The sequence below is a fragment of the Scyliorhinus torazame genome, chromosome 16 (genome assembly GCF_047496885.1).
Source record: "Scyliorhinus torazame isolate Kashiwa2021f chromosome 16, sScyTor2.1, whole genome shotgun sequence".
NCBI lineage: Eukaryota > Metazoa > Chordata > Chondrichthyes > Carcharhiniformes > Scyliorhinidae > Scyliorhinus > Scyliorhinus torazame.
The window spans coordinates 153,107,025-153,125,708 of record NC_092722.1 but is presented as its reverse complement, the minus strand read 5'-3'; the positions used below and the strand labels follow the sequence as shown (position 1 = coordinate 153,125,708).

The window sequence follows — 18,684 nt, the reverse complement described above, 5'->3', positions numbered from 1 at the left end:
GGGGAGACCCAGTATCCGAAGGTTCTTCCTTCGCGCTCTGTTTTCTAGTGCCTCAATCCTATCAATGCACTTTTTGTGGAGCGCCTCGTGCGTCTGTGTTTTGACCGCCAGGCCCAGGATCTCGTCCTCATTATCCGTCACCTTCTGCTCCACCACGCGGAGCTCTGTCTCATGGGTCCTTTGTGCCTCCTTGAGCCCCTCAATTGCCTGTAACATCGGGGTCAGCACCTCCCTCTTTAGTAGCTCCACACACCGTCTCAAGAATTCGTCCTGCTCGGGCCCCCATGCCGCCTGGGCTTTCTCCGCCGCCATCTTGTGTCTTCTCCCTTTCTGTCCCTATCGTCGAGGATTCCTCGTGCTGCAGCCGCCACCGCCGATATTTTCCTCTTCCGTTGGGGAGGGACTCCCTATTCACTCACCCCACACCGGGTTTCGTCGCGCGAAAATTTCCGGTTGGGGCTCTTAAAAGAGCCCGAAGGTCCGTTGGAGCTGGAGCCGCCGAAACGTGCGGCTAGCTAGTCATCGCCGCAACCGGAAGTCAGTAACTAACTCTTTAAAGTACATTATATAAATGACTGACCTCTACAGTAAAACCCTCTCACGGTGAACTTGACCGTCTTGAGGTGTAAAAATTCCATCAGGTCATCCGCCACATCACGATGCTTGGTGGTGTAGTCGACCTCCAGCTGAAGAGGATCCACCTCCTTGCCACAAGCGAAGCAAAGGCCAGAACGTCTACCCTGCTCCCATCAGGAGCCGGATCCGGCACATCCAAAACCCAAAAATTGCCACCAGTGACCACTGCTCCAACCCAGTGTACAGGATTGCCACATGGTGTCAGATAAGGACCTCCTGAAGCCCACCAGCTTTGAGCATGATCAGAACACGTGCACATGGTGTGCCGGCCCCCTCGAACAACAATCGCATCTATCCTCCACCCCATCGAAAAACCGGCTCATTCTAGCTTTCGTGAGGTGTGCTCAAAACACTACTTTTAGCTGAATGAGACTCGGCTTCTCACAGGACAAGGTCGCGTTCACCCTCCTCAGTGCCTCGCTCCAAATCTCTTCCTCCAAAATTGGCCCTAACTCTTCTACCTACTTTGCCGTTACTCCCTCGACTGAGCCCGTCTCTTCCCCCTCTATCCGCTGTTATATGCGTCCAACCCCAAGGAGAACAAAATCTGCTCGAGCAAGGTAGCAGGCTGCTTGACCGGGAAGGCTGGGCTTTTTAACCTCGCTATGCACCTGGAGATACCTGAACCTATCAGCACCCGTAAGCCCATATTTCTTAATCAGCTCCTCCAGGCTAGCAAACCGACCTTCTAAAAATAAATCTCCCACTACTCTCCAACCCCCTCCTTCCACTCCCTAAACCTCACATATGGCCTAGCAGGCTTGTATAACTGGTTTTCATAGATGGGAGCTAGCCTTGAGGCAGCCTTCAAATTGAAATGTTGATGGAACTGCCTCCAAATTTTCATGTGTCACCGGATCAGTTGAGTGTTTCTTTGGCACCAACAGAAGTCTGTTTTGATCTTCCCCACCAGATATGTATAGTTCAACCTCTGGAGTTTCCCCCAGTTCTTTGCTATCTGGACCCCTGGATACCGGAAATTACTTAGAATATTTTTTATAGTCCAGAAGGAGGCCATTCGGCCCAGCGAGTCTGCTCCGGCTCTTGGAAAGAGCACCCTACCCAAGATCAACACCTCCACCCTATCCCCATAACCCAGTAACCCCACCCAACATTAAGGGGAACTTTGGACACTAAGGGCAATTTATCATAGCCAATCCACCTAACCTGCACATCTTTGGACTTCCTGCTGACTGGATCGGTAACCCCTGAGCCTCCCTCCGCCCCGGTGTCCGAACCACAAAGTATTCACTCTTTCCAATATTTAGCTTCTAGCCAGCAAAGGTTTCTACAAAGATCTTTCAGGTAGATTTATTTTTGGTTGTGTAATTTTGCACTGAAATTGCAATCTAATTATTTCGAATGGATACTAAATACAGTGGAGCTCTATGCATCCAACTTAAAATGAGATCTTTTTGAGCTGCAAGTTTAATTGTTTTTGTTTTAACAAATAAAGCTGAAAACATCATCTATTTAATCCTGTCCAGTTAATTATCGAGGGAATGGCTTTTGCAATCTGACTGGAATCTAGGAATTCACATTAATAATTGATTTTATGCATGAGTCTTTCTGAATAGAATAGTTTTTAAAAAATAAATTTAGAGTAGCCAATCAATTTTTTTCCAATTAGGGGGCAATTTAGCATGGCCAATCCACCTATCCTGCACATCTTTGGGTTGTGGGGGTGAAACCCATGCAGACACAGGGAGAATGTGCAAACTCCACACACAGTGACCTGGGGCTGGGATTCGAAAGCCGGCTCCTCAGCACCGTAGTCTCAGTGCTAACCACTATGCCACCGTGCTGCCTACTGAATAGAATAGTTATTATAAAACAGAAGAACTTGCAATATAAAAATAGACATGGAATTATAACTAACTTTTACCGCAAGTAGATTTGTTGGGTATTAATGCATTTATTTTGGTCATGATTTTGGGGTTGTTCCACCCCCCCCCCCCCCGTCATAAAAGCATTTTATGAAGAAGACAGCCATTTTGTTTTTTAAAAAGCAGCATGGAATATGGGAAATTTATCTTGACAAGCTGGACTCCAGGGGTCCGGTGACCTTTTGTGTTTTCTCTACAAACAGTGGATCTAATTCATGTCTCTGGGAAGACTCTTAAAATGCACACTACCCTACCAGGTGCTGACTATCCCTCCTCCATTTCTATTAAAAGTGACTTAGAATAACAAGACTGATAGACCTGCTGGTCTCCTGGAGATGGAAATGCAAATAAAGATATTGGAGGCTATTCATAACTGAAATGTTGATGAGGATTTTAAACATTACCTAAAATGTGTGGCAATTACTTAGCTCATCAAACCATTTGTGTTGATGATGGGAACACCTATATTGTGGTTACATAACTGAAGCTAGCCTGTGGTAAGAAAACACCCTACTAATTTGTCGGGGTAGGAAGACTAGAGTACAAAGTTTACAGACGGAAGACATCTCAACCAGAAAAAGATCTCTGCTGATAAATTCACTCACTGGCAGAGAAGCGGAGCAGTTCTTTAGCTGTGGATTACATCTTCACTACAGGAGCTCAACTACAACTTCAACTGGTAAAGCCTTGGCATGGAGTATGCCACTGTGCATTCATTGCTAGAAACTTTCAATATCCATTGTCCAGTTCAGGAAGAGAGGATCCTCAGTCCTGCAACATGCCCAGTTACCATCTCGAGAACTGACTGGAACATTGATTTTCGGAATCTATTGGAAACTTAAGTGTATGTTACATCTTTTGTAATCATCTTTTCATTTATGTGTGTGTGTGGCTTGTGTGAATAAATGAGTGCTGTTGTGTTTACAATTATGGGTGTTAAGAAAACAACCTTTTATTTTGTAAGTTAAATTAATGACGGCCTGTCTTGTGTCTTTTTCTTAAAAAATCGCAGTACTTGAGGGTTTAAAATATTTCTTCTCTAAGAGGTGGGACTAGGGGGAAATTATATCTCGACTCCCTTGACCAAAGCAATGTCATTTGGATGGATGTATTTCTGAATTGAGAACAGGAGACAAGATTGTAATTTAAAAGCCTTGAACCTAATTATAGGATAATTTGTGCAAATTATATTCGTCAAAACTATATTTTTCTTTAAAAATACGGAAGAACACTATTTTTGGGACACTTGAATTTTTTTGAAGAAAGTCATAAGGTCACCTTGGACTGGGAACAAGCCTGCCTTTATTCAATAAATCATCTGACTAGCATGGTACTTGAGTGGGACTGAGCTATGTGCTTATCATAGAATCAACAGCGCAGAAGGAGGCCATTCGGCCCATCGAGTCTGCACCAGCTCTTGGAAAGAGCACCCTACCCAAGGTCAACACCCCCACCCAACACTAAGGGCAAATTTGGACACTAAGGGCAATTTAGCGTGGCCAATCCATCAAACCTGCACATCTTTGGACTGTGGGAGGAAACCGGAGCACCCGGAGGAAACCCATGCACACACCGGGAGGAAGTGCAGACTCCGCACAGACAGTGACCCAAGCCGGAATCGAACCTGGGACCCTGGAGCTGTGAAGCAATTGTGCTATCCACAATGCTGCCGTGCTGCACTGCAATCACTTTAATTATCATGGAATCAACAGTGCAGAAGGAGGCCATTTGGCTCATCGAGTCTGCACCGGCCCTTGGAAAGAGCACCATACTTAAGCCCACACCTCCATCCTATCCCCGTAACCCAACCTATCATTTTTACACTCGGGCAATTTAGCATAGCTAATCCACCTAACCAGCACATCTTGGACTGTGGGAGGAAACCGGAGCACCCGGAGGAAACCCACGCAGACATGGGGAGGAAGTGCAAACTGCACAACAGTCACCCGAGGCCAGAATTGAAGCCGGGTCCCTGGAGCGGTGAGGCAGCAGTGCTAACCACTGTGCGCCCATATCCATATCAATCATGTTTCTCTCTCTCTCTGTCTCTCTCCCTCTCTCTTCTCTCTTTCCCCCCCCCCCCCCCCCCAAGTCTCCTCTGCTCCAAGGAAAACAACCCAGTCTATAAAATCCCTCTTCATTACTGTAATTCTCCAACCCAGGCAACATCCTGTTAAGCCTCCTCTGCACCCTTTCCAGTGCTATCACATCCCTCCTGTGGAAAGAGAGAGCTCCAGCAACAATATCCTGGACTGAGATTGACCTCCAACAACCACAACCAACTTTCTGTCAAGGGGCGTTGCTCTAAACTCACCTTTTGAGTTCAGATCTTTGTCCACATTTGGACTCGGGTTAAAATGAGGTCAGAAGCTGAGTGGTCCTGGTGGAGCCCAAACTGAGCGTTAGTAAGTTATTGCTGAGTAAGTGCCAGATGATAGCATTGTCGACGACCCCATCCACCACTTTTCTGATGATCGAGAGAAGACTGACGATGGTAACTAGGTTGGATTTGTCATGCTTTTTGCGGATAGGACATACCCAGGCAATTTCCCACATTTCCAGGTAGATGCCAGTACTATAACTGTACTGGAACAATTTGGTTAAGGATGCAATTAGTTCTGGAGCATAATCCAACAGTACTATTGCCGGAATATTGTAAGGGCCTTTGCTGTATCCATTCTATTCAGCCACTTTTTGATATCACATGGAGTAAATCAAATTGACTGAAGACTGGCATCTGTGATGCTGGAGGCCTCTGGAGTAGGCCGAGATGCATCATCCACTCAGCACTTCTGCCTGCAGACTGTTGCAAATGTTTCAGCCGTATCTTTTAACTGGTGTTGGGCTACCCCATCATTGAGCATGAAGATATTTGTGGAGCCTTCTCCTCCAGGTAGCTAATTGTCCACCACCATTCAAGGCTAGATATGGCTGGGCTGCAGAGTTTAGATCTGATTTGGTGATTGTGAGATGTTTATGTTGCATGCTTCTTTCACTCAGGCATACAAGTATTTCTATGCTGTAGCTCACCAGGTTGACATCTCATTTTTAGGTATGACTGATGCTGCTCCTGGCATGCCCTCTGCACTCTTCGTTGATCCTCCAGTTTGATGCTGATAGTAGTGTGGGGTTATGTCAGGCCATGAAGTTACACACTGGTTGTTTAAAATAATCCGCTGCGGCTGATGACCCACAACGCCTTGTGGATACCCCATTTTGAGATGCTGGATCTATTCAAAATCTATCCATTTTAGCATTGTGGTAGTGCCACACAAATCGATGGAGGGTACCCTCAACGTGGAGATGCAATTTAATCTCCACAAAGACAGCAGGAAATATTCTTGTCCACGTTTGATCTGATGCCATAGACTTCATGGGGTCTACAGATGTGGAGAATTCCCAACTATATACCCACTGTTATCCTGTCAGCAGGACAGGGATGGTGATGGTGGTGTGATACACGGTGAGCATGATTATGTCAGGCTGTTTTTTTAATTGATGGAGAAAAAGTGGCAAAGGCTAGTTATCATAGAGTTTACAGTGCAGAAGGAGGCCATTCGGCCCATCGAGTCTGCACCGGCTCTTGGAAAGAGCACCCTACCCAAGGTCAACACCTTCACCCTATACCCATAACCCAGCAACCCCACCCAACACTAAGGGCAATTTTGGACACTAAGGGCAATTTATCATGGCCAATCCACCTAACATGCACATCTTTGGACTCATTGAAACATCATTGAAACAGATTACCTGGTTTATGGGATGTTGCTATGTGCAAATTGATGCTGCATTTTCCCACATCATCTTGCTTGATCATGCTTCAAATTTTCTTTTGGCTTGAAAACACTTCAGGAAGTCCTGAGATCATGAAAAGTACCATAAAGACAAGTTCTTCCTCATTACTTCCTTTATCAAATATTTCCAGTGCTTTCACTGGCCTCTTTTTTATCTTAATAAAAACTGTACACATTAAACATTTATAAAATATCTTAATAACACCCGTAAAAGATAAATCACGAAAGAAGACAATACAAAATCTGTGCCAGGTTAGACATTTCAATAATAAATGACATATCCCACCGTGAAGTAGAACTTTCTTAAAAAGGAATCTTGTATTTACATACTGGAAATCACACATGCAGGCAAGCTTTAGGTTTTGGACCTGTTGTTATTGAATTCAGCGACTTGGGGAATAAGCTGAGAGGGAAGGCTGTCTAATGCGTCCTCTACCTGCCTTGCCTGAAATTTGTGTGTGGTTATTTGTGTGTGGTTATCAGCCTGCAGCTAAATAATCCTCATGACTACAACTTGACTGCATTGGGAAATCCAAAAGGCCGAGGTGAGAAGAATTTTCCCAGCTCTAAATTCTCCCCCCCCCCCAAAGCTCCATTGGTGAAAACCCCCAAACATTTACTGGGACCAGCGACCCATTTTCACACAAGGGAGCTCCAAATCGACAGAATCAAAACCCTGAGAACTTTATCCATTATTTTATGAAGCCTGTCTTCTAAAGCCCGGCTCTTGCACATCCTTTCTTTGTGAGTGTGTGCTATGGGTATTTATTAAAAAAAAGTGATGGGTAGTTATATTTCCAGAGTACAATTGTATGTGTACCAGTTCTTGCAACTTGTTTTCACAAAGGAAGTTTTATAATGAATCTGAGTTTATTGAACGAAGCCTGTTAAAATCTTTTTTATTCTGGGTCTAACAGCAATGCGGGTAAATAATTTTAGTGGGTGAATTAAACTTTTAAGCGAATGATGCGACCTGTGGAAGAGTGGGGCTAGATAAACTGTGAGTCTCTCGTCCTGTTCGTTACAAATTGCTTTCAGAAACTGCCTAGAACACTGGATGATGTTTCATAGCATCCTGTACGTAAGGAATGAGAAGTGCAATGGATAGCAGAGGATTGCAGTTCATCCAAGGACATCATGAAAAATGTACCAATTCTGAACAACTCTCCAAACAATGGAGCAGTGTTTCAAATACTTTAGTTGGCATTCTTGCTGTGAGTGCTATCTTAACATTTTTCAAATTGCTCTTTAATAACATGATTATGACAGGAGTTTTGAATAACTGCAGCCAGCTAAAAATCTCACTAATCAGTTATGTCAATATTTGTTTAAAATATATGTTCAAATATTTGCATTTGGAAATAGACTTTCAATCTAGATGAAGATTCAGTTAAATCATCTTCACGTTTATGTGAATAGATTGAGAATTTCAGGTTAGAGTAGAAAATAATTGTTTGTAAAAATATTGGCAGTTTCTTTTCCAGTTATTCAGTGGATTGTTTTGATGTTTAGTTTTCTGTGCTTTACCATAACGTTGCATTTTTTTTTTTTTTGAAAACGTCCTGAAATCAGTGGCGATTTCTTGTTATTTAAGTTGAATGTGGCATAAAATGGTCCACTGCTACTCGACTTTCACACTATGTTGGTGGACTTTTAAAAACCATTATTTTGCTTTTTGTTGCCTGATAAATGTGTTTATAATTTGGGCTATGGTAGGCACTTGGGTTTATGCCTAGTTTTATTTATCTGAGACTTTAAAAAATACAACCACAGCGCCAGGCATGTAATTAATGACGAAGTATGAAATATCACAAATTGAGGTACAGTTTGTACTACAAACCACTGCCTTTATTTCACTTTCTGTTACGTTCTGAGGTTTAAGTTGATCATTGAGGTAGTTGGAGCATGTTATGTTCTTGGGCCAGACCTCCAACATGTTTGTAGGATCTGGTTAAGAATCAATAATATTTTGCTTAAAGTCATCAAAGTTTGAGATTTAACACATTTGTTCAGTGAAGAAAGCCACCGATTCCACAGGTTTTGAACAAACAAAACTTAAGCGTTACATGCTCAGAAGATAAAACTATTTACAATATCTATCCTGCGCTCTAACATGCAGAGTCAATATGAGGTACATGTGAATTAAGAAGCAAACTGGTGGAACACACCACACTGCACAGTAAACAATGGATGCGACCAAAACAGATTCCACCCAGATATCAGTAACACTAAGTCAATCAATCCCACTGAAACTTCGTCTTTCTCACCAGAGTTTCCAATCTTCACTTTCGGGGATCTTTTCATGGAATTTGCTCCAATTCAGATGGCTTCAATGGTAGCCCACCTTGCAGGGTTTCAATCTCATCTGGTGAGATTCCGTTCCCCTAGATTTCTACCTTTACTCCTCAGCATCAACTGACGAGCATAATTCCAGCTCTTTAGCCATGACAAGTAGGACACTGCTCCAAAGGGGTTATCTTTGTTTTTTTGTTAAAGTTTTGCTTTCTTTATTGGGGCTGAGGTGGTGGTGGTTGTGGGGGCAGGTGCGTGGACTGGGGATCGATTGGGTATAGTTTGCATCGTGTTCGGGTTTGCTGTATTATTTAATAATTTAAAATAAAAATATATTTTTTAATATAAACATTAATATCGAAAAAACTGTACCTCTACAGTGATATTCTTCGTTAAATTTAATGCTGGCTTGTTAATGGAGCTAAGCCTTAAAGAAGGATTCTTTTGTGATTTAACCATGGCATATCAGGGTAGTTTTAGTATTAATTGGTCAGTTAATACTTAAACAATATTTCAGTCTTCTCACTAATCTAATCTATATTTTAACTTTGCGAGCATTAACCCTGTCGGCGTTTTTTGTGGGACATGGTAAACACTTCCTTTATTTCAAGCTTTCAACTTGTATCATGACCTAAATAAGAACTCTTTTATGGTTCTGTTGCTTCTTTCCTTTTGCTGTATAAGCATTGAAAATATTGTACACTTGTCACCTGTTCTAATGGAAGAATAATTAATTAGCCAAATCCTTATGCTCACTTTTTATTTTTGTGTTGAGTACTTTTTTTGGTTGTAATGTAATAAAATCATAGAATATTACAGCTGTTTAGGCCATGGAATCAGTACTGTAATCTGCGACGTACAAGATAACTCAGTTTTTCCAGGAATGGTAGGTCGACTTGTTTGCCTCGTCTACACTAGGCATTTCTCTGCCTGTTGTGTTATTAATCTGTCCATTATTTTGTCTTGAGTGGCTCTTCAGTAGCTATAGCTTCCTCTTCTCTAATCTGATCATTCCTGTCATACCTGATACCACAAACCCCTACCATTGTTCCCCTAGGAAGATGGTGGTGTAATGGTAATGTTACTGGGCGAGCAATCCAGAGGCTCCGGCTAATGCTTTGACGATGTGGGTTTAAACTCGTATGGCAGCTGGTGGACATTAAGTTCAATTAATAAATTCTGGAATTAAAAAGGCAGCAAAAAGGTGACCATGAAACTACCATCGATGGCAGCCATTGTAGGCCAGCAAGAACGGGTTAAAATGGCAATGGAACTTGGGGGCGAGTTAAGACGAAGGCAGTGGAATTTTGGATGAAAGTGTAGAGTGAGAGAGAAATCAACAATGCATTGGAATAATAATGTCTAGAGATAATGAAGGCATAAATGAGAGTTTTAGCAAAGTCGGAAAGGTGGAAGACTGTCTTAGTGATGGACGATGAGATTGGAAGCTCACCTCGGGATCAGGTTTGACACCAAGACTGTGAACAGACAGACTACTGGGAGAGGGACAGTGTTAGTAGCTAAGGAATAGAATTAGAAAAGGAACTGTAAACAATGGTTACAATCTTTTCAACATTTAATTTGAGGAAATTTCTATTCATTCATTCCTAGATATTGGATAAACGGTCTGATAATTTTGCAATAATGGAGGACAAGAGAAATGATGGTGAGATAGAACTGGGTATTGTCCGCATACTTGTGAAAAGTAATACTGTGCCTTTGGGCGATATCGCCGAGAGACGGCATATAAATGGGAGGGGACCAAGAATAGATCCTCGAGAAACACCAGAGGTAAAGGTGCAGGAGCAGGAAGAAAAGCCATTGCAAGTGATTCTCTGGCTGCAAGTAGATAGGTAAGAATTTAACCAGGTGAGAATTCCCACACAACTGGGAGGCGGATGGTGTAGTTAACTGTTTCAAAGGCTGCAGGCAGGTTGAGAAAGGTGAGGGAAAGTTTACTGAAAAATAAAATCAAAATTTGAATTAAGACAGAGGAAAAAAGAAGCAAAAGCCAATTCAAAAATGAATTTGAAATTTTTCATTTTTAAAACTCTCAATACCTGAAAGATATGATTCACACTTGCAGTAGTTAATTTTCAGTGATTGTGAGGTTGCTTAGCAGCAGTCATTAACAACAATCATGTCATTAGAAGGTGCTTGAACTTGAAATAGCAAAACATAACTTGTGGTGGGTTTAGTCCTTATCTACTGTCCAAGTACAGAAATTTGATGCCATTCAGTGGTGAAGCAGATGTTTGCAAACTAATACTTTCTCAAGTTATTGTAGCATTTGCTTTTAAAAACAGTGGATGTCATTAGCTTTGTTACTTTAGCAGCAAATGATGTGCCATTAAAAGCCATGCTGCATTCATGCCAAAGGTTATGGAAGGTATGGTGAGGAATAATTTGCAGTTCCAAAGACTAATTAAGAATTTATTCTTATGCAATATAATGGAAACCTTGATGTGACTACCAAGTAATGATGAGTTAATATATTATTTTGCTAAGTGACCTACCTCAAAATAAATTTGTGGCTACTTTCTACAGTGTTAACTTGGAGGAGCAGCTTTGTTTTCATTTTATTTATTCACATCAGGTGTCTTGCATAGAACGTAGTACATACAGTGCAGAAGGAGGCCATTCGGCCCATCGAGTCTGCACCGCCCCACTTAAGCCTATCCCCGTAACCCAATAACCCCTCCTAACCTTTTTGGTCACTACGGGCAATTTATCATGGTCTATCCACCTAACCTGCATGTCTTTGGACTGTGGGAGGAAACCAGAGCACCTGGAGGAAACCAGAGCACCTGGAGGAAACCCACGCCTACACGGAGAGAACGTGCAGACTCCGCACAGACAGTGACCCAGCGGGGAATTAAACCTGGGACCCTGGCGCTGTGAAGCCACAGTGCTATCCTCTTGTGTTACCGTGCTGCCCCATTCTTGAATGACATCCCCAGTTGATGCATGGTACTCACTAAAAACTTATAGGAATTCAATATGAATTGCATTCTATAACTTGCGGTAAATTGTTTGGAACGATTCTGGCATTTTTTTCAAGTGGCTGATGGCATCTTAAACCACAAATAAAAAGTTACGGTTGTCTTGTACTAGAGGCATCCATTGAGTACAGGTTGCTCATGACCGTTGATATTGGATAGGATCCAAGCCGCTACCATCTGATTTCCAAAACAAGGCTGTTAATTTTGTGATCTTTCTGCTGCCCCAAGTGTCCATTTAATACTGCAGTGTTATTTTAAATGACTGAAATGATGTCTGGCCTGTTGCCATGTGTTGCTGTCAATGGAAGGTTTTCAGTTCAAAACAGGTGTTGCTGACAGCTTGGACACTTCATGCAATTGAATCATGATGACGTGGTCACTAAGGATTAGATGTGTGACATAACCACTACAAAAATAATCCTCAATAGATTACCAACAAGTAATGTTTGCTGATGGCGTAAATTTATATTTAGTATATGTTTGTTGCAAGAGTGATGATGCTGCTTCCTGCTCTAGATAGAGGAACTGCCAAGCAAGAAAAAGGTTATTTTTAAAACTCAAGAACCCTCAGAGAAATGTGGATATTATATCTGCATAGGGTTGTGATTGAAACTGGATTATCGTAATGTTTCACCACACTCAGTTATTTCAGTGCTTAAATCTATATTTTAATCTAAAATGAATATGTGAGAAACTAACTTTTGATTTGAAGGTTTAACATAAATTGCATCATGTTGACTCATTTCAGCCTGGAGCCAGTCTAGAGCAGACTCACATCTTCGTTCTAGCTCACATTCTTCGCCGACCAATTATAGTCTACGGAGTGAAGTACTACAAGAGTTTTCGTGGTGAGACTCTAGGGTACACACGATTTCAAGGTAAGAAATTTTAAAATGTCAAAGTCAACGTGTCCGGACCTATTCTGAGAACAGCTTGAAGCATGTCAGAACTTTTTTTAAAGTAGAGCAGCTTTGATTATGTGCTTCAGTCTCTAGAGTGGGGCTTGAATTCAACACCTTCTGACTCAAATTAGATTTCTACCATTGAGAGACTGATGTTGAAGTGTTGCTGGATGATTCTTGAGACTGTAAAAGTAGTGGAGTGGGTCACTAATCAATTTTTCATTCCTGCTTACCCAAGTGTACAGTATCTGGAAAATTTGCATTGCTTGGGAGGAAATCCTGCTCACCAGCTCTTCGTGCATTCTCAGACGTAGCATGCATAGGTGTTCAAAGGAATGTTTTTTTTGCTGTGCAATGGTGGTAGTTGTGCCTAGAAGTTAGATTTTTAAGTAGATGGGATTAACTGAAACTTGTGAATTACTAACTGTCTCTTAAATGTCTCAATTGGTAAGAAATATTTGTTTGAAGAATAAACTGTTTTGAACAAACAAATATTTGACAAAATTGCTGCATGCAAAATGTTGGTTTATGTGGAACAGTGATTTAAGATCAACTAATCTTCTAGTATATATAGAACCACAATTGTGGCAATATTTTAAAAATTGCCCTGTACAGCTGATCAGTCTGAATCCTTAGATTGTCTGTTGTTAGTTGGATTCTTGGATTGCCTATTGTTAGTTGGATTCAGAAAAGGATAAATAAAGAGGGAACTGGGTGCAGTTTAACAGTTCTGTTGCAGGACAGTAGGTCTATGCAGCTTTCTTCTAAAGTAAAACCAATCCACCCCCATCACTGGCAATATCATTGTTGCCAACAATTGGGAGAGTCCTGAAAAAGCTCCAAATTTAGGGTAGCATTAAATAGTGAGGATGACTGTACTGGCTTTTCGACCAAGCTCTTGCTCAGATTTTGCCTCGAGGCTCCCTTTTGAGACCTCAGCACATAATTTTCCGTTATTCACACCCCCTCACTAATTTGCAAAAGTAGACAACTCCCAACTCCAAAGTAATTTCCAAAGAATGGAGCAGAGGTTAAAAAAAAAACCCAGAAATATGCCAAGTTGATGATTAATTAAATGTTTGTAATACTGGATGATCTGACTTTGTAATACAAAAGGACAGTAGGATTAGTCTGTACTGTAATAGGTTGTATATTTAGGTTGTCAGGTTTAGTGGGCAGAAAGATGTACTTGGATCTCGACTGTTTACAATGTACATCAATGATTTGGCTGAAGGGACCGAATGTATGGTGACTAAATTTGCAGATGAAACCAAGATAGGTTGGTGAGTAAGTTGTTAAGATGAGGCAGAAAGTCTGCAAAGGGATATAGATAGATTGATTGGGCAAAGATTTGACAATGATGGGCAGTTGCAGATCTCGACATTCTGTACTTCTGTACTTTTCTTTGTTCTTTAAGATTGTAGTTTAGTCGGGCAGCATAGTCAGCACGGGCTTGGAGGGCTGAAGGGCCTGTTCCTGTGCTGTACTTTTCTTTGTTCTTTGACACGGAGATCCGGGAGTCCTGATACACGACTCACAAGAAGTAAACACAGGTACAGCAAGTGATTAAGAAAGCAGTGTTGCCACTTATTGCAAGGGGAATGGAATATAAAAGTAGGTACGTTTTACTGCAGCTGTATAGGGAATAGGTGAGACCACATCTGGAATATTGTGTACAGTTTTGGTCTCCTTATTTGAAAAAGGGTATAATTGTGTTGGAAACAATACAGAAAAGGAGTTATCCTATGAAGAAAGGTTGAGCAGGTTGATCCTATACCCATTGGAGTTTAGAAGAATGAGGGGGTGATCTTATTGAAACATATCCTGAGTGATCTTGACAGGGTAGATACCGTGAGGATGTTTCCAATCATGGGGAGACTAAATGTTGGGGTCACAGTTAAGACTGATGAGAATGTATTTGAGGGTCGTTAGTATGTGGAATTATCTTCCCTAGAGGCAAAGAATTTATTGAAGGCAGCATTAGACAGATTTTTGATGAACAATAGAGCCGGGGGTGGGGGGGTCTGCAGACAGGAAAGTGGAGTTGAGCGCACAACCAGATCAACCATGATCATATTGAATGGTGAAGCAGGCTTGAAAATCTGAATGGCTTCTTCATATATTTCCTTCCAATGTCCCTTGCAATTTTTGCAGAGCACTTGGATAATTGCTTTGTTTAATGCTTAATTCATGTGCAAATCAATATCTTTTACTTTTACTATGCACACGTGTTCTTCTATTAATCAACATTTTTGAAATGGGTGGTTGGTAGTTTGGATGCTATTAATATTTTCATCAATTCTGTAGAACAAAGATTTCAAGCAAGTTGTTTGTCCAGGCCAGAGCAGAAGATTTGACAAACATGTAGTTTAGCCCAGTGAGAACAGATGAGTAGGAAAGATTCACAAAATGAGGGCTGAAATTTTGGCTTATTTAGCCTGATTGTAATCATCTAGTTATTTTTGCATCCTTCCCTTCCAGCACCACCCTGCCTGTTAAGAATTTGACTGTGTCGAGAGAATTCTTTCAGCTCTGTAAGAGCACTTTGAAAAGATGAATGGGGGGAATGTTTGTAAATTGCAAATGCTATTTATTATTTGCAAATGATTTCCAAATGTGTATATTATGAGGAAGGCAATGATGCACATTGTGATGGAAATAGGAATAGATGATGTACCCTAAAATTCTTCAGATGAGCAAAGGTTTTAGTGGCTGTATAAATGCATGGTTATAATGAAGAATAGAAAATGTTATCCAGTGGTCAAAAACAGCAGTATGAATGAATAGTTTTATAAACTAGTTAGTCCTATATTATGAAGGAGCTTATTCGATTACGGTTGATGTTTGTCTACTAATATGACTCTCCTCCTCCACAGGGGTGTACTTACCTTTGCTATGGGAGCAGAGTTTCTGTTGGAAAAGCCCTATAGCTCTGGGGTATACAAGGGGCCATTTCTCTGCACTGGTCGCTATGGAAAATGTTGGCTATGACAATCGAGGTGCTGGCGCCAACCTAAATACAGATGATGATGTCAACATTACCTTCTTGCCACTGGTGGACAGTGAGAGGAAGCTACTGCACATACACTTCCTTTCGGCTCATGAGGTACATAATAATCAGAATCTTTATTAGTGTCACAAGTAGGTTTACATTAACACTGCAATGAGTTACTGTGAAAATCCCCTAGCTACCTACTCCGGTGCCTGTTCGGGTACACTGAGGGAGAATTCAGAATGTTCAATTCATCTAACAAGCACTTCTTTTGGGACTTGTGGGAGGACCCTGGAACGCCTGGAGGAAACTCAGCAGACACTGGGAGAACGTGCAGACTCCGTACAGACAGTAATCAAGCAGGAAATTGAACCCGGGTCCCTGGTGCTGTGAAGCAACTGTGCTAACCACTGTGCTACCGTGCTGCCCACGTAGGTTTGGTGGTTGTTTTAATACTCCGTTGTCATACATTCCATTCCCCCCCCCCCCCCCCCCAATTTTTGTTAACTCAGGTCATTAGTTTTAAAATGCTTTAGATAATCCTGAAATTTAACTTCAATTTCTGCAATTACTCATGTGTTGTGTTCTTTTTGAGTTGAATTGTTGTAAATATAACTATTTATGGGATTCAGTTGGTGAACAATAGACTATTTGGTTTTTTTAATGGGGAATCTTGAACAATCATTAAGTGAAGGTGATTTTAAACTGAGTGATATTGACAATGTAGGCACAGTGCATTTGAGATGCATAAATTTTGATGCTCGAGAAACAACCAACTAATTGATATTCATTCTGGAACAACTTTACTGCAATAATCAAAGTCAAGGTTAAATTAAGTAACTAGTTTGCATTGACACTTTAACTTTAATTTCAGTCTTTTCTAACAAAATATTCCACTTATTGGATCATTTTATTAATTTGAAATGTTCACATTTTTAACATCCCTATTCCCTCTATTTTGAAAGTAGGAACAACTTTTCCTTCTCTAAATGGGATATTTGGTTAACCAGAACAGGGTGAAAAGATTTTCAAAAATCTAACTGAACTGTAAAGGTGATTGACCTGACTCTGGATCAGGTCACAAATTTGGTGGCATAACCGGAAAAGGCTATTGAGAAAAAACATGAGTTAAATCAATTAGTTTGTTAATTTTTGTTTAATATTAGAAGTTTACCAAAGTTTATAATTAAGTAAACGGGTGGTGTCACTTGGACATGAAACCTCATTATATGTAGTATTTTCTTGCATCAGCTTTGAGTCTTGATGAGTGAGTCAAGGCACCATTGGCAACCCTATTGTTGTTGGTTATAAATTGATTGAAATAGCTGAAATTTTCTTTTCCACAGATTGGTAACGAGGACCAGCAGGAGAAGCTGCTAAGAGAATGGCTTGACTGTTGTGTCACAGAGGGTGGAGTTCTCGTTGCACAGCAAAGGAGCTCCCGTCGGCGCAACCACCCATTGGTTACACAAATGGTGGAGAAATGGTTAGATCGTTATCGGCAGATACGACCATGCACTTCTCTTTCAGATGGTGAGGAAGATGAGGAGGAGGATGATGAATGATGCTAGGTATCTGATGGAGTCATGGGCATTACTTTGCTAAGAAGCCTGCAGATTGGACTCTTCTGGCTTGTCGTGCATCATGGAAAGTTTGGATACCAAATAGAAGTCACGTTTGAGGTCTGATCTTTGGCAACAAAAAAGGCTGATGTGTTTTGCCAAGTTGGAATCAGAACTGGCGTGGTGGACAACAATAAACTATGAATACTAAATTTACTTTAATGTTAAGAGAAAAAGCTTTCCCCCCCAAAAAAAAAAAATTGTACATCCTTAGCTATAAATGTACTGCATGTGGTTGTGTAAGAACTTGTGTAACAGGGAAAGAACTATACCAGCATCTAAACATAATTGAATTTATATTGGTTTCCTAGCAAGGGCACTTAAAAAAACCTCCTCGTTTTAGATTCCGGTTTGTTCCTTTTAGATTTATTTTATTATAGCCATTTACAGTCTTTGTCAATGTTTTCAAGATACTTGTGCATGTGTTCTTTTGAGAGAGAATTTTATGCCAAATTATGTTGCTGAGGGACATGTTACAGGCTGTGTACTGGGTTTTGAAGAAAAAGGGGCATCATGGATGGCAAACAAACCATCATGAGAACAAGTGCACGGGTATTCTCTAAAACGCATTAGGACTGAATAATATAATGAAGTAAAATCTAAGGAACAAAATAGAGATGTTGGGTTGTGTTTGGAAAGTGTTCACCAAAGTATTGTCTTTGTTTCGGATTTAAAAAAAGAGGAACTCTATATAGTATGGAGTCGGCAAATTATTTGAGTTTGCAGAGGTTATACACGCTCTCTCTTCACTATTGTTCACTACTACAAATCTAGTTTAGACCCTGAACTCTGGCAGTAATTCTATTCTGATAAGCCTATTTATTTAAAGTGACCTGGAGACATGAGGTATTTGTTCCCCATAAAATTAAGTTGAGAACCAATTGTGTGGATTTTGTTGATTGTTTACTCAATCCCGATGAAGAATTTCATGTTGCACAAATACATACTCTTGCTGTGAAAATGTTGCTGAATGTGCTGTTGACTTTTTTTTGTCTATGCAAATGCTGTGCACCACTGCTAAGCCAAAGGTTTCCACTTAACAACGTTATTATATTGCAGTTGCATGTGTCTCACTGAAATTTTATAATTCTATCAGTACACTTTTGAACTTTACAAGAAATACTTTCTCTTGGTAACATTCTAGGCATCTTATGCAAATTGAGTTTTCTATGTAATCCCTGATGTTCAGTACTTGTCACGTCAGCAGCTAGACAAATTAAACTACATTGATGTGAAATATTTAGATGAGTTATTTTATGAAGGAAATTACAATTTTCCGTTTCAGAAGGTAAATTTGGAAATGTAAGCAAAGCATGCTTTAGGTACAAAATAATTCCAAAATTGGGAGTGTGATTTTTAAAGAAATGTTTAATGAAAATTATTCAAGACACCACCTTGGATTTGAATTTAATTTCCTTGTATGGCTTTAAGGTATTGGTGCATAATGTAATTCCGTTGAGTTTAGATACACCATGCATTTGTTCTCAGGCATGCATTTGACCTCCCTGTGACTGTTATGCATTAATATTCGCTCACATTGAGACCTGTGTACACCCCA

The 18,684-nt window shown here is 40.7% G+C and overlaps 1 protein-coding gene across 4 annotated transcripts in view; it reads left to right on the top strand.

The window, feature by feature from the left end:
- zranb1b (zinc finger, RAN-binding domain containing 1b) overlaps positions 1-18,363 on the top strand; it is a 132,232-nt gene extending 113,869 nt beyond the window's left edge. For all 4 annotated transcript variants that reach the window (XM_072479249.1, XM_072479247.1, XM_072479245.1 and 1 more), the window contains 3 exons: positions 12,359-12,488; positions 15,389-15,618; positions 16,851-18,363. In XM_072479249.1, the coding sequence (XP_072335350.1) occupies positions 12,359-12,488; positions 15,389-15,618; positions 16,851-17,069 (579 nt within the window). In that variant the 3' untranslated portion in view covers positions 17,070-18,363. The remainder of the gene's footprint in view (positions 1-12,358; positions 12,489-15,388; positions 15,619-16,850) is intronic.
- The last annotated feature ends 321 nt before the right edge of the window (positions 18,364-18,684 follow it).